Source organism: Triticum urartu, chromosome 7A (genome assembly GCF_056163025.1).
Source record: "Triticum urartu cultivar PI428250 chromosome 7A, HENAU_Tu73, whole genome shotgun sequence".
NCBI classification, from domain to species: domain Eukaryota; kingdom Viridiplantae; phylum Streptophyta; class Magnoliopsida; order Poales; family Poaceae; genus Triticum; species Triticum urartu.
The window spans coordinates 626,831,413-626,848,488 of record NC_141879.1 but is presented as its reverse complement, the minus strand read 5'-3'; the positions used below and the strand labels follow the sequence as shown (position 1 = coordinate 626,848,488).

The 17,076-nt window shown below is 46.7% G+C and overlaps 1 protein-coding gene across 1 annotated transcript; it reads left to right on the top strand.

The window, feature by feature from the left end:
• Nucleotides 1-15,354: 15,354 nt before the first annotated feature.
• LOC125520179 (acetylajmalan esterase) lies at nucleotides 15,355-17,065 on the top strand. The gene is made up of 4 exons (XM_048685018.2): nucleotides 15,355-15,733; nucleotides 15,859-16,050; nucleotides 16,164-16,312; nucleotides 16,401-17,065. The coding sequence occupies exons 1-4, from the start codon at nucleotides 15,481-15,483 to the stop codon at nucleotides 16,917-16,919; spliced, it is 1,113 nt and encodes a 370-aa protein (XP_048540975.1). The 5' UTR covers nucleotides 15,355-15,480; the 3' UTR covers nucleotides 16,920-17,065.
• Nucleotides 17,066-17,076: the final 11 nt, after the last annotated feature.

Sequence of the window (17,076 nt, the reverse complement as noted above, 5' to 3'; positions counted from 1 at the left end):
ACACACCCTTCCAAGTGCCAGATACAACCGGTGGTCGCTCTCTCACAGGGCGACGAGGGGAGGATCATTGGTTAGGGTTATGCTATGCGATGCTACTTGGAGGTCTTCAGTCTGCTCTCTTCTACATGCTGCAAGACGGAGGCTGCCAGAAGCGTAGTCTTCGAAAGGATTAGCTATCCCCCTCTTATTCTGGCTTTCTGCAGTTCAGTCCACCGTTTTGGCCTTTATACATTTACCCATGCATATGTAGTGTAGCTCCTTGCTTGCGAGTACTTTGGATGAGTACTCACGGTTGCTTTCTCCTTCTTTCCCTCTATCCCTTCTACCTGGTTGTCGCAACCAGATGTTGGAGCCCAGGAGCCAGACGCCACCGTCGACGACGACTCCTACTACACCGGAGGTGCCTACTACTACGTGATGCCCGCTGACGACGACCAGGAGTAGTTAGGAGGATCCCAGGCAGGAGGCCTGCGCCTCTTTCGATCTGTATCCCAGTTTGTGCTAGCCTTCTTAAGGCAAACTTGTTTAACTTATGTCTATACTCAGATATTGTTGCTTCCGCTGACTCGTCTATGATCGAGCTCTTGTATTCGAGCCCTCGAGGCCCCTGGCTTGTAATATGATGCTTGTATGACTTATTTTTATTTGTAGAGTTGTGTTGTGATATCTTCCCGTGAGTCCCTGATCTTGATCGTACACGTTTGTGTGTATGATTAGTGTACGATTGAATCGGGGGCGTCACAGTGATCCCGTTCATCAAATGACAACACATGTCTATGGCTAGGAAACTTAACCATCTTTGATTAATGAGCTAGTCAAGTAGAGGCATACTAGTGACACTTTGTTTGTCTTTGTATTCACACATGTACTAAGTTTCCGGTTAATACAATTCTAGCATGAATAATAAACATTTATCATGATATAAGGAAATATAAATCTTTATTATTGCCTCTAGGGCATATTTCCTTCAATTATATCATGGTTGTTTTGACAACGTGTTGCCGTTTGAGATGTCTTATTATTGCTCGCTAGTTGATTATGTCATTGATATGAGTTAATATAATCTTTAAGAGTTATTGTCGGCATGGTTAGTTATAATGTTGGCTGAAACCCTAGGTGTTGTTTAAGCTTATTTATGCAAACAAGAGCAAAAGAGTTCATAAATTTTTTTCCTTTTCACCTTCAGTTTATCAACTGAATTGCTTGAGGACAAGCAAAGGTTTAAGCTTGGGGAGTTGATACGTCTCCAACGTACCTACTTTTCCTAACGCTTTTCCTCTTGTTTTGGACTCCAATTTGCATTATTTGAATGAAACTAACCCTGGACTGACGCTGTTTTCAGCATAACTACCATGGTGTTGTTTTTGTGCATAAATAAAAGTTCTCAGAATGGAACGAAACTTTGCGAGAGTGTTTTATATCAATAATAAGAATTTCTGGAGCCAAGACCCACCAGAGGGGGCACCTGGGTGAGCACAACCTACCAGGGCGCGCCCCCCTCTCCTGGCGTGTCCACCTGGTGGCCCCGCAGACCCTTAAACCAATGCTATAAAATCCTGTTTTCCAGAAAAAAATCAGGGAGAAAGAATTATCGCGATCCACGAGACGGAGCCGCCATCACCTCATGTTCTTCGTCGAGAGGCTAGATGTGGAGTCCGTTTGGGGCTCCGAAGAGGGGGATCTTCGTTCTTCGTCATCACCAACCCTTCTCCATTGCCAATTCCATGATGCTCCCCACCAGGAGTGAGTAATTTATTCGAAGACTCGCTGGTCAGTGAGGAGTTGGATGAGATTCATCATGTAATCGAGTTAGTTTTGTTAGGGCTTGACCTCTAGTATCGACTATGTTCTTAGATTGATGTCGTATGACTTTGCCATGCTTAATGCTTGTCACTTTGGGCCCGGGTGCCATGATTTCAGATCTGAACCATTTATGTTATCACCATTATATCCATGTTCTAGATCCGATCTTGCAAGTTATAGTCACCTACTACGTGTTATGATCCTGCAACCCCGGAGTGACAATAACCGGGACCACTCCCGGTGATGACCGTAGTTTGAGGAGTTCATGTATTCACTATGTGTTAATGCTTTGTTTTGTTCTCTATTAAAAGGAGGCCTTAATATCCCTTAGTTTCCAATATGGACCCCACTGCCACGGGAGGGTAGGACAAAAGATGCCATGCAAGTTCTTTCAATAAGCACGTATGACTATTTACGGAATACATGCCTACATTATATCGACGAACTGGAGCTAGTGCCATATCGCCCTAGGTTATAACTGTCTCATGATGAATATCATCCAACAATTCACCAATCCAATGCCTACGAATTTATCCTATATTGTTCTTGCTAAGTTACTACTGCTATCATCACTGTTACACTTGCTACAAAACTACTGCTATCACTGTTACTGTTACTATTGCTGCTGTCACCACTATCAAAACTATCATATTACTTTGCTACTGATCACGTTGCTACAGATAATTAATCTCTAGGTGTGGTTGAATTGACAACTCAGCTGCTAATCTATACCAATATAAGAAGACCCAAATGGGCAGATCCAAACCATCTCGGCCGTCAAATCATGTTATCTAGAGGTTCAAATCGCTCCAATGTTGAGCATCAAACACGTTTAATGCTCTAATTACCCACCACTGCCATTGGTTATAAACGCGTTTTGACTCAACGCTATCCCTTGAAATCTACCATGTAATTAATATCCTACCATTCCCACGAAAAAGTAATTGATATCATACCAAATACCAACGTGCAATAGATATATCTTACCTAATATAAACATGCATTGCACGTACATTATTACTAGTACCTTCAAGTATTCTTTGGCTCCCCTTGTGTCGAATCTATAAATTTGGGTTTAATACTCTAGCCTCGAAAACTGTTGCGATCCCCTGTACTTATGGGTTATCAGGAGGAACCCTTCCTAGGGATGGATCCACCTCCCCCCCCCCACCCCCCGGGTCAAGGGTTGATTGAACCCCCTATATCCCTCCTTCAATACCTCTCTCAAAGAAACTTTGGTTGAGTCTCCATATCGGACTGGTGGGCAGGAAAACCGCCGATATGGCAATTTTGGCCAAGAAGACCACTCGTAGAGTCGCCATCCGTCCCATCATCGCCATGATTTATGGATGGCACTACAAATCAAGCCCGCGAGCGTCCATATCTTGAGGTTGTGGGTGTTAATTTGGAGGGCAATCCATCTGCCAGCCGCCCGTGCGGGAGGTAAGTTTCACCCACCTCCTCATCCTCCTGCATGACCTGTGACGCCCCCGATTTGACCGTACACTAATCATACACGCAAACGTGTACGATCAAGATCAGGGACTCACGGGAAGATATCACAACACAACTCTACAAATAAAATAAGTCATACAAGCATCATATTACAAGCCAGGGGCCTCGAGGGCTCGAATACAAGAGCTCGATCATAGACGAGTCAGCGGAAGCAACAATATCTGAGTACAGACATAAGTTAAACAAGTTTGCCTTAAGAAGGCTAGCATAAACTAGGATACAGATCGAAAGAGGCGCAGGCCTCCTGCCTGGGATCCTCCTAAACTACTCCTGGTCGTCGTCAGTGGGTTGCACGTAGTAGTAAGCACCTCCCGAGTAGTAGTAGTCGTCGTCGACGGTGGCGTCTGGCTCCTGGGCTCCAAACATCTGGTCGCAGCAATTGGGTATAGAGAGGGGAAAAGAGGGAGCAAAGCAACCGTGAGTCCTCATCCAAAGTACTCGCAAGCAAGGAGCTACACTACATATGTATGCATTGGTATCAAATGGAATAAGGGTATCATATGTGGACTGAACTGCAGAATGCCGGAATAAGAGGGGGATAGCTAGTCCTATCGAAGACTACGCTTCTGGTAACCTCCATCTTGCAGCAGGAGAAGAGAGTAGATGGTAAGTTCACCAAGTAGCATAGCATAGCATAATCCTAATCGATGATCCTCCCTTCGTCGCCCTATGAGAGAGCGATCACCGGTTGTATCTGGCACTTGGAAGGGTGTGTTTTATTAAGTATCTGGTTCTAGTTGTCATAAGGTCAAGGTACAACTCCAAGTCGTCCTGTTACCGAAGATCATGGCTATTCGAATAGATTAACTTCCCTGCAGGGGTGCACCACATAACCCAACACGCTCGATCCCATTTGGCCGGACACACTTTCCTGGGTCATGCCCGGCCTCGGAAGATCAACACGTCGCAGCCCTACCTAGGCACAACAGAGAGGTCAGCACACCGGTCTAAATCCTATGGCGCAGGGGTCTGGGCCCATCGCCCATTGCACACCTGCACGTTGCGAGGGCGGCCGGAGAGCAGACCTAGCAACCTCCATTACACAGGAAGTTGCGTTACGCGGTCCAACCCGGCGCGCGCCGCTCAGTCGCTGACGTCACGAAGGCTTCGGCTGATACCACGACGTCGAGTGCCCATAACTGTCCCCGCGTAGATGGTTAGTGCATATAGGCCAATGGCCAGACTCAGATCAAATACCAAGATCTCGTTAAACGTGTTATCTTGAAATAACCGCGAACGCCGACTAGGGATAGGCCCACCTCTCTCCTAGGTGGTCTCAACCTTCCCTGTCGCTTCGCCACAAAGATCCACATAGAGGGTCGTTGGGACAAAGGTCCTTTCAGCCCCCAATCTGTGAATCACTCGCGGGTGCTCCACGAGCCGACCCGACTTTAGTCACCACATGTATCATGTATAAAGTATATAGTATGTACCCGTGATCACCTCCTGAGTGATCATGGCCCGATAGTATAGCATGACAGACGGACATGCCAGAGAGAGGGGTCATCAACACCGTAGTCGAACTAGGGGTCGCCGGCAGTCTCGGGGTCTACCGGAAAGAAGTAACGGAGGGGGAACACAATAAATAATAAAGCAATCAAAGCAACACAAGGCATAACATAGCAATACGCGGTGCTAGGTGTGCCCTAATGCAGTACTAGGTGATACCGGGAAAGGGGGGAACATCTGGGAAAGGACTCCCGGTGTTTCGTGTTTTCGGACAGATGAACCGGAGGAGGAAAGTTGCGAGTTTGATAGGTTAGGGATGTGTGGCGGACGAACGGGCTGCGTATCCGGTCTCGTTGTTCTGAGCAACTTTCATGTAGAAAGTATTTTCATCTGAGTTACGGTTTATTTTATATGATTTTCTAAAGTTTTAAATCATTTTTAGAATTTATTTAATTAATTTAATTCAACATTATCCAGATTAGTGCATGCTGACGTCATCATGACATCAGCATGACGTCAACAGTCAACAAAGGTGTTGACTGGTCAAACTGACGTGTGGGTCCAGTGGGACCCACCTGTCATACACTGTTTTAGGTTAATCAGGGTTTAGGTTAATTAGTTACGCTTAATTAGTTAACTAAAATGATTGGGTTAAACTAATACAGAATTAATTAATTAAGTTAATTAATCAATTATTATTTTATTTAGTATTATTATTATTTTCCCAAAGTTTTATTCATATTCTGGAATTCATTTAAATCAGAAATAAATGGTTAAATCGCTACGGGTACACAGAATTGTACCCAGCTATTTCAACCAGGGGCTAACAGGTGGGGGCCAGTTGACTGCCTAGTCAGCAGTCAACTAGGACCGTTGACTAGTCAAAGGCTCAGGGGGCGCATGTCATTGACTGGGTTATCCCAGTCAGCAGTTTGACTGGTCAAAGGGACCAGTGGGACCCATGTGTCATAGGTACAAGTTTTGACATAAAATTTATTAGTTTAATTAACTAGATGGGGTCCACCAGTCAGTGTCTATTAGCAGTGTCATTAGTGGTAAGTAGTCATTAGCATTTAACCTAATGGCGTCGGGCTCACTAGTCAGCGGCACAAAGGCTGGTTAGGAGCACCGTGCGCGCACAGGAGAGCGCCGGCGGCAACGGTGCTCGGTCGGCAGAGCCAAGGCCGACACGGGCGGCGTGTGGGCGGAGCAGGGGAAAGGCCGGGCGCGGCCAAGGCGGGTCCAGCGTGAGTGGGGCGAACTAGGTTGTAGAGGATGATGCAGGACGACAGCGGAGTAGAAACAGCAGCAGCACGGGGCCGGCGCAGTCAGGGAGGTAGAGCAGCAGCAGCCATGCAGCAGCAGTAGTAGAGCATTGCGCCGGCGGGCGCGAGTGCGGAGGGTCGAAGCAGGGCATGGGCACGGCGACTAGGGGGTGCGGGTGGAGCGTGTGCAAGGGGCCTGGGGCGCGACGAGGGGCGTGGTGACCGCGGCAGATGGCTGTGGGAAAGTGGCCGGGCGGGAGCCACGGCGAGGCAGGCCGTAGTGCAGTAGCAGAGGCAGCGCGCGGGTGGCACAGCTGCAACTCGAGGAGCTAGCGGGGCGCGGGCCTTGGTGCGCTTCGACGGAGCACGGGCGCGGACAGAGGTGAGGGGTGTGGGCGCACGCGCCGTCATGCGAGCGGCCAGGGCGTGGCCTGGAGCTGGGGAAGAGAAGGAGAGGCTGGGGCCTCACCGCGCGGAGGAGGGGTCGGGGCAACGGGGCGCGAGGAGGGCGGCGGGGACGACGGCGCCAGAGGGGAAGCAGGCCGACGATGAGGAGGAGGCAGGCCGGCGGGGAGGTTCCGGCGACGGGGTCCAGCATGGTGACGGCGAACAGCGGCGAGCGCGGGCACCGGGGATCGGCTCAGGTGCCGATCCAGATCCAGCAGGGGGGAGCTCCGGCGAGGTGGTCCTCCGGGCGGCGTCGGCGTCGACGGATTCGGGGGCACGGTTGCTCCCGATCTCGATCCAGACGGGGTGGGGAGAGAAGGAGTGAGGCGTGTGGGGGAGGGAAGTGGGTGAAGTGGGGGGCCGCTCTAGGTCAAGGGGAGTGGGGGGTTAAGGGGGACCGGGGTGGGCCGGTCTGGCGCCCATCGGCCTGCTGGGCCGAGGCCAGGATGGGGGGTTTCCTTTCCTCTCTTTTTTTGTTTTGTTTTACTTTTTCTTATTTTTTTTGTTTTAGCTAATTGTTTGGGCAACAAATGAGTTTTGTAAAACATGATAGTTGGCCCACAAATCATAGCACAATATATCCTACCACCAAAAACTAGTTTGGTGTAATTATCATTTCATATTTATTTTGTATAAAAAAAGTTATTAAATAATTTTTTCAGTCATCGTTTGAGGTTGTTTAAGTCACTTATTGACTTTCAATAATGTTGTTTACAATTTTATCATAGCCTCTGATTTATCTACTATTTATTGAACATTTTAGTTTTAATATTTGAAAACTTTTATTGTTTGCTTGATTTTAAATTTCGAATTTGAAACGTTTTTGAACTAATGCGAGATTAGCAACAATAACCGAGGTGGCGTGGCATCGTTAATGTGGGATTACTGTAGCTTAATTATCCGGACGTCACATGACCCATCTCCTCTTCCTACCAATAGCGCAAACAACCCGATACCCATGGCGCTGGAAAGTGTGCCAAATAATGGAGGTTGCCTGAGTACCAACTGCTTGCGACCACTCCAGTCATGTTTCCCACCACATGGGTTGTAAAATGGTTGTCTCCATGTCTTAATAGCTCATACTCTCGCTGCTCATAGCTTCCACCTCCCTCACCTCTGCTCACAACCTCCACTACCATCCCCGTTACCATGCCGCTTGCCCCACATTTGAACTGGGTGCCTCATTCGTAGGATGAGGAGCAAGCAGAGGAAAAGGCCGCCCTCATTGCCGATGGGAGGAGGAGCGTCCTTCCTGTGAAGCGCTGGAGGAGTCCGCACAGGAGAATCAGATTGGAATCCCAAAACACACTCCATTGTTTGGGATATCCAGCATGACGACGTGCAGATCATGTATGGGCATGAGAGGGATCGCCAATGTAGCTCATATCGGCAACCACATGCTCCCCGTCGCTTCATTGTTAAGGAGGCATAGGATGAGCGCTATGCCACCTACGCCTCAGCCACCTGCCCCGGTGAAACCTACAAGGAGACTGCCGCCGGGAAGGTGTTAGCAACAAAGAGGGATCCCGCCATCTGGTTCTATTACTAGGAGAAACAACAGAGTTGGTGGCAGAGAGTGAGCACATTAGAGGACACACATTCAACATGGAGGTGGTTACATTCACCAAGACAAACTGTGCCATATTGGACCTAGCCCTCCTCGATGATTGCGGGCTGGAATGGGACAAAGACGATGTTAACGGATAGTCACACCGTCATGCCTAGAGGACGAGTGGACTCATCGCATATGCATGTGCCTCATCCATACCATTCACTGTCGATGTGGTGGGGCTCAAAATCACCCTGTAGTTTCTAAAAAGCCACAAATTTTGAACCTATGATATAAAAATTTCGCAAAAAAAAAATTCTCCCCCTATGTAAGAACTTTGTAATGCAACTTAGCACAAATTAGTGTTTTAATCCCTCAAATTTGGTGTGTGACTATTGTTTTGATGCAACATATATAAAATAAAATAAATATGGAGGCAGCCAATATGGTGACTGTAAGTTTGCGCGTCGCCTGGCCAGCGTCCAAATGCATATGGATGCATTATGACGAATGCTCATATGGCAACTCTGCTAGAGTTGCTCTTAAGTCTTCATTTAGGGTTGGGTTTTAGTTAATTCTAAAGTTAACCATTGTTGCAACTTCTAAACTGAATTGTCCAACAATGGGTGACGAACTGATTTTTTCACAACCCCAAATGAATCAACCATTCTCCCTTGTTAGCAAATATTCAGATTAATATTCACATTTTCTTTCATATTATCGATTGCACGTAGGAACTGGACCTTTATGTTCAGGCTGATGTGCCTTCGGTCGATAACCACTAGAAGGTTTGGTACTATTGCTAAGGTGCACCTTCTAGTGTTCGATGTAGATCAACTTTTTCCCAAATCCGAGGAGTGTCTCACCCAAACATCATGATATCCTAGCGCACACCAGCAAGATAGCTAGTTATGGTGACGCATTGGTATCCCCGTCATTCATGAGAAGACATGATAATGGTGGGGATGAATAGTTATGAATAATTTTGACTTTTGAGGTGGTTGAGCAGGAACACAAGGTTGAGGGCAAAAAAATGTGCTATAGCCACCTCTATTACACCGGTGTATTGTTCTAACAATGAGCACTATTTAGTACTCTCTTCTTCCATCTATATAAGGCCTAATGCGTTTTTAAGACCGCCTTTGACTATTGACAAGATTAATAGTACATGATATGCACAATGTGAAAATTATATCATTGAAAGCTCCTTTCACACACGAATTTAATGGTGTGCTTTGTGTAAGTTGCATGTCATATATTATTGCTCTAATATTTAGTCAAAGTTAACCTCGAAAAACGCATTAGGCCCTATATAGATGGAAGGAGAGAGTACACTACTTTACCTCAATGTCGTGGCACGTGCGCAGACATCATTTGATCTAATCATCCACTTGAAAGACGTGGTCAATACTCCCTCCGATGTAGTACCTATAGGTTTTTGCAAAAGTCAAACATTACAAACTTTGACCATATTTATAAAGAAGAGGGTTTTTATTAGTTTGCCATCGGCTGTATAACGCTACTCAGTTTTGCCACTAAACATTTTGACTACTCAAAAATGCCACCGTTCTGTTAGATCAAGCTCAAAAAGACCATTTTCATCATTACCATTTGGTCAATACACGTTGATTGATGTTAGATGACGAAACTACTCCTATCTCATTTGTAAGGGGCGCATGAGAAAAAGAGAATAAAATTTGGGAGAGCAGGACGGTGTGAGCTAACCAACTGAGCTAACGAGATGTTATGATTTATATGGAGATATATCCCTTATAAGTTACATGGTATAATAATCCAACACATTAATGTCTCGTATCTTTTCTTGTTGCTAGCTAGTTGAGATTGGGTTTGAAAGTTAGTTTGGACAACAGATCTACACGAGTGGCTGCCCGGCTAGAAGAATTTGTCTGGTACGAGTAGACATGAACAAATGAGGCAGACTGCCATGCCCAAAATTCAGCTACTACAAATTCTACGTACAAATTTCGACCTCTACAAGCTATACTGAACCACACACGCACACTCATAATTAGTATACTCACAATACAGGAATTTCAGAGCCTATGTCATGTTGGGGCATCCTGTGGCCGACGCAACCCTTCGATTCGGTCCTGCTGTTTGTCGCCATTGCCGTGGAAAAAATGCACTTCAAGACTCAGGAGGAGCTGCGGAGTCAGCCGGGAGAAGCGCCGGAGCTGCCTGCCTCCGGTGGCGGTGCCGGGCGGGAGGAGGAGCCGAAGCTGCGATGGGTGGCGACACTCGGCGGGAGGCGTCGCAGCTGCGGCGAGTGGGGCGCGCCGGAGCTAGGCGAGCAGCCCGGCGACCGGCGGTGCCAGGTGAAGAGTTTGGCAGGCGGCGGCGGTGGCTTGAGATGTTTGTTTTGGCTGGGGAAACTGCCACGAACAGATCGGGTCAAGGATTAGATCAAGTTCTGTTTAGTTAGATTCAGATATCAGTAAATAAAGCTTTAATCTCTCAACACAACAAATCGCTTCTATGGCTCAGTTGGTTAGCTTGAGCGCTTGTGTACCCCGTGGTCTTGGGTTTGAACCCCTGCCCTTCCAAAATCCAAAATTTTATTCTCTTTTTCTCATGCGCCCCTAACAAATGGAATAGGGGTAGTTTCGTCATCTAACTTCAGTCAACGTGTATTTTTTTTTAAGGAGTCAACATGTATTAACCAAACGGTAACGGTGAAAAATGGTCTTTTTGAGCTTGATCTAACAGAACAGTGGCATTTTTGAGTAGTGAAAATGTTTAGTGGCAAAACTGAGTAGCGTTATACAGCCGATGGCAAAACTGATAAAAACCCTAAAGAAGGAAAAGTAGGTACATCTAGAATACCAAATGCACATCACTCGATACATCATGAGTTATATTTCATAATGTACATGTTTGGTAGTCCCTCCATTCCCTTATACAAGGCCACAAACTCAAATTACAGGTACCAAGGTAAAATTTAATGACTGCTTTACAAGTTCACTTTTCTTTTCGTTAACTGGAATCATTAATACGTCCACATGCATGCAAGGAAGGAATTAGAAGGAAGTAGCACAGTGTCATTATGACTACATGCATGCAAGCATTAAAACAGTTGGTAGTACGAGAAAACATCATTAATTTTTGCCTCAGATTACAATTAGTAGCCTTGTATAGATGCAAATTGTATTTTTCATAATGACCTTGTATAAGGGAATGTGACGAGACAATGATTTATTCCTATTCTCATGTTTTTATTTGTTGCCTTGACAATGAAATATTGATCTTTCTGGCAAAAATAATACCAGTTGAGACTGAATCAAGACCCAGTCACTTTTCTCCCAAAGGCTACATCAACTTGAATAACCGAAAGGCAGCAAAGAACCAAAGACGACCGTCGTTGTTCGATGTTCATGGTGATTGTGGCCGAAATGGTGTTGGCGATCAGCGAAAGGTGTGACATGGACAGAAAAAGAAAACACATTTCAAACCGCAGGGAGCACATAGGGTGTAAAACATTCTCAACTTTGTATTTCTATTATTACAAAAAAAAAGCTGATGTGTTTAATTTTTCTGGAATAAGAAAAGCACAAAGATGGATCCACCGTGAACGACCTGGAGCCACGGAGACCAGAGAATGTACTCCACAACAGTAACCTCGAGCGCCGGCCAATGGACACCACATCACGTCGAAAATGCTTTCATGGCTTGTGAGTTGTGACACGCCAACATGGACGTGTGCGTCGCCCACCGGGCGTCTCTTCTCGGGACGTGCATGTCCGTTTTCGCTTCGTCCCGGCCTCTCGCTCTCGCCCTCTCCCGAAACCCGGAGCACCGGCCGGCCGCTGGAGTCTGCTGTCTGCCGTCCGATCTGCTGTACACATCGGCGCTCGCACGTTACGCACAGGAGCTCCACACAACCGAGGGCCGAGGCCTCCGGACATGCTGCTTTCACCACAGTGGCGATCCTCAGCCGCGCACCGCCAATTGTTCGCCGACCAAGCCATGCCATGGACACGCGTGCTTGTCAAGTTCCATCGACAAGGCGCACAATCGTCACAAGATTCCGTCGCTCCAGCCGCCACAAGTTTTCGCCGGCCCGCACGATCGCGCGCGCGGCGGCGAGCAGTTCTATCATCCTCCACCGGCCAACGCCATATCGGCGCAAAGTTGGCGTGCAAGAAGAAAAAGGTGGCACCCCCGTATCCTCCACTCTGCTCGATCGATCGTGCGTGCGTGCGCGTCGTACGTAGTTGGTTCTGTAGCTCGATCCTTGTATACGCCACGCCAGCAGTGCACTGGTAGTAGTGCAAGGCTCATTCAGGTTCAGAGTTGTAGGGCTACGATTTCATTTTCGTAGTCCAGCATATTAGAATTGATTGAAGTCAAACTTCGTAAAGTTTGACAAAGTTCATAGAAAATAATATAAATATTTACCATAACAAATTTATACTATATGAAAGTACATTCAATAATAAATCTAATGACGTTGATTTGTTATCGTATATGTTAATATTTTTGTTTATAAAATTGATCAAAGTTTACAAAGTTTGACTTTGATCAAAACTAATACGTGAACTAAATAAAAACAGAGGGAGTAAGAATTTGTTCGGACTGCAGTCAAGAGGAGAGCCCCACATCTCGGACTTGATCCGATCCTACGTGACATCCTTTGGCAGCAGCAAAGCGACGGTCTCTCTCTCTTTTTTTAATATAAAGAGAGTTTCTTTCTGATTCCTGTAATAAAAAACCACGGCATCTTTTAGGACAATTCCAACGCACACGACCCTAAAAGGTCGTCCATTTTATTCAAATTTCGTCTATTTGAGGATGGTAATGAGGCGGTATCTAGTCGTTTTCAGAGATGCGCTAGCTGTGCGCCAAACGCGCGGCCTCATCTTGGCCGCATCTCGTCCGTATACTTTTTTTTCCTTATTTCTTATATTATTTCATCAATGATTTTTTGATACATTAAAGTACATTCATCAAATGTTGACTAGAATAGTACCAAAGAAAACAAAAACCACAAGCAGACATTTAAAAAGATGTCCAATTTCCGTAACTGCTCCCTCTGTTGGAAAAAGCAGCGCCTCCTAGTGCCTAGGAGGTGCTTAGACACGCTTAGGCGCTAAGCGATGGCCAAATGCCTGCCTAGGGCATAAATGGAAGTCTAGACAAGACAATCAAGAAATTGTCTACCCAAGCGAGAAATCATTTCATATTGCACTGATATACTAAACGGGCCATATTCCAATGGCAATAGCTAGTAGTTAACTTATTTATATGTCCTAAATTTATATCGGCACATATATAATAATCATAAATACACCTTGATAGTAAAAGATATATTACCGCCTTGGCCATGCCTAGGGCTCTTAAGCACCGGCGAAGGCCAGCCGTCTCGTTTATTTCTATCGCTTTTTCCAACCTTGTTGCTTCTAAAAGTTGGATTAGTATCTTCTTGACTTTCATTGTTGATCTGTGGATTTTTGATCTTGCATAATTCTTTCTTCTTATATAATAAAGAAGTAGACGTTGCTTCTTCGCATCTAGTCTCATCTCTAGCCTCTATTCTAGCAACAAGTGCACGGACATCTATCAAGTTTTGTTCTATTAATAGATCGATGTATTCTTATTCCCAATACCAAAACTTGCATCAATCCTACACAAAAAATTTGAGTATAAGCAAAGATTTACTCTTATTCTCGGGTTTTTATTTGTTTCCTTGACAATGAAATATTGATCTCTCTGCCAAAAATAATACCAGTCGAGATTGAATCAAGATCCAGTCACTTTTTCCCAAAGGCTACATCAACTTCAATAACCGAAAGGCAGCAAAGAGGGAAAGGCGACCGTCGTTGTTCAACGTTCATGTTGATTGTGGCCGAAATGGTATTGGCGATCAACTAGCGGCGTCTGCCCTCATTAAGAAAATGTTCCACTAGTTTTTTTATTTTTGCTAGATTTATCCAATCCTTTAATCAGAACAACAGGTTAACCTCCAGAGTTATGTGGGGCCCTAACTTTTTTTTTCTTGTTTTTAGTGAAAAAAATGTTTAAAATGATCCCAACTGGCATCTTTTGTATCCATATCACTATCTTCCTCATCCCCAAGCTGTTCTTCAATGTTATGATATCCTGTTTGAATCACATGTCTCATCTCCTTAACTGGAGTTGAGATTTTTTATTAGAATTATTATTTATCCACAAGTCAACTCCAACTTGTTCAACTAGCTTAATAAGATTGATATTATAATTAGTTATATCAATATATTTTTCTAAATCCACCCCACATCATGGGCCACATAAGAAAATTTATTGCTAGAAGAATCAAGAACAGTAAGGATGTTTTCCTCATCATAGTCATCCTTTTTTTTGATAAAAACAATCCCTCTTTATTAGATAGTAACTACAGTTACATCATCGACCAGTACAGAGAAAATTTCAGAGGGGGCTTCTTCAAACCAGCCACTACATAATGGACCTCTAGCCATCCTTGCTAGCTCATGGGCTGCTCTATTATCATCATAGTCATCCTTATTGGCATCCATCTCCTTAGCTAGACCTGCAATCTTCAGACCCTCTCTGTCCTTAAGGCTATCACATCTTCTGATCATCTCAGATCCTTTGTTGCCACCTTTTCCTTTCTTTTCGGCTTTTTTTTAATCATAGTACCAAAGGAATCCTGCTCTTAACTTGCATTATAATCAACCAGGTCCAGATCCTCCTGCTCCTTTTCAGTTGAGTCGGGGTCCTCAGTTCTCCCGTTAGCATTTGCATCCTTCATCTCTTTTTCCTCTTCCATGTTCTCATCAAATTCTCTGTCTAGAGTCTTATTGCCAGTTTGAGATCCACCGGTTTTCAGTTTCTCAAATTTTGTTGTGACATATGCAATGCAAATTGCAAAGAGCGCAACTTACATCAGAATATGCCCGGATGATTTCAAACGTACTTGCGCGCGTCGTGAGCAGCGCAAGGCTGTTGCATCTTTGTTCTATCTTCCGCTCAAGGCGTAAAAAAAATTTCCGTTCTTTCTCGTAAGATTTCGATCTTTTCAGAGAAACGTACTCCCTCCGAAAAGAGATAGTGATTTAAACGCTCTGGTACATACGTGGTGATCAACGGAAGGCTAGCTGTTGCTTTTCCTTCTTTTCCCTGCTGCTGCTGATGACTCTAGTCCAAAGCAGAAACCCGAGGATCTGGGACTCGGATCCGATCCTACGATCCATCCTTTTCAGCAGCAAAAGCGACACACAGAATGTTTTCTCGCCACACCCCCACACGCGCGCCGTCCCAGCAACGAAAGAACCACCACCCCACGCCGGCCGGGTGGTGCGCGTGCGGCTACTGTTTCTGCCCTGCCGCCCCTTCGACGTGCGTATAAATTGAGGCCGCGGCGAGCACGGAGACCTCATCATCACTAGCTCGATCGACTCGACTCCTGTCATTTATTACAACGTGTTTTGTTTCTGCATGGCTTCCTCGGCAGCTTTCTTCCTCCTCGCCGCTGCTGCTCTGCACGTGTGCTGCTGCCGCGGGCAAGGCGGCGACGACGGCGCCGTGGCGGCGATCTACAGCCTCGGCGACTCCATCACGGACACGGGGAACCTCGCCAAGGAGGCGCCGCCCGGCGCCTTCGAGACCATCAAGCACCTCCCCTACGGCGTCACCTTCGGCCGCCCCACCGGCCGATGCTCCGACGGCCTCCTCATGATCGACTTCCTCGGTACGCACGTTCGTCCCAACTAGCAGTGCATGCATACTCTGCTTCAGAGTGAACAGTAGTAGTACTGCACTGTAGTAAACGTACGTGACACTCACTCAGTGTTCTGTTCTCACGTGCAAATGCAGCTCAGGACATGGGCCTCCCGTTCCTCAACCCTTACCTGGCCAAGAACACGAGCTTCGACCACGGGGTCAACTTCGCCGTCGCCGGAGCCACCGCCATGGACCCCGACGACCAGTCCAACCGGACCTTCTCCCTCAAGCTGCAGCTCCGGTGGTTCAAGGACTTCATGAAGTCCACCTTCGACACCGACGAAGGCAATTCAAAAAAAAAAATTCCCTCCTATTACTTTCTCTCAGTCTCAGTACGCACTCTGTTTTCTTTCAACAGTCAGACATACTAATCCTCTATGTAAAATTTGTGCGTGCAGAAATTCGCAAAAGGCTCCAATCTTCTCTGGTTCTGGTCGGGGAGATCGGAGGAAACGACTACAACTACGCGTTCTTCGGGAACAAGTCTGTCAGTGAGGTGGAGAAACTAATCCCAGCCGTGGTTCATACCATCATCGACGCCACCAAGGTACTGCCATCAAACACCTCCTCTTACACCTAAGGCTAATAGATTAACCTCAGGAACTAACTCTGTCGAGGTGCCTCCATCATCACAGGAAGTGCTGGACATGGGCGCGAGCAGAGTCATCGTCCCGGGCAACTTCCCCATCGGGTGCTTCCCGAGCTACCTCACCGCGATGGCCTCGCCGGAGCAGTCGGCCTACGACTCCGCGGGCTGCCTCAACGACCTTAACCTCTTCGCCGCCAAGCACAACGCGCAGCTCCAGCGAGCCGTCGCCGGCCTCAGGGAGTCGTACCCCGACGCGGCCATCGCCTACGCCGACTACTTCAACTCCTTCCTCGGCCTCCTCAAGGGTGCCACGGCGCTCGGCTTCGACGAGAATAGCACGCACACGGCATGCTGCGGCGCCGGCGGCAGGTACAACTACGACGAGAGGCGGATGTGCGGCGTGGAGGGGACGGCGGCGTGCGCGGACCCGTCGGCGTACGTGAGCTGGGACGGCATCCACATGACGCAGGCGGCGTACAAGGCCATGTTCAGGCTCATCTACCACGGGAGGTACCTGCAGCCGCAGATACTCAGCTTCCCGGAGGAGAAAAATGGGCAGACATGATAGACTGTTTTGATTCTCCCCTAGACTAGACGATGGAAGCCTCGTCGCGACATTTTGAGCCTTCGATGAGTTCTTCCATGGCTCTGCACTATGTATCCAGATTAAACTACTCCGAGCTAAAATAAAAGTAAAGATGCAGTTTAGCATGTCGACCAGG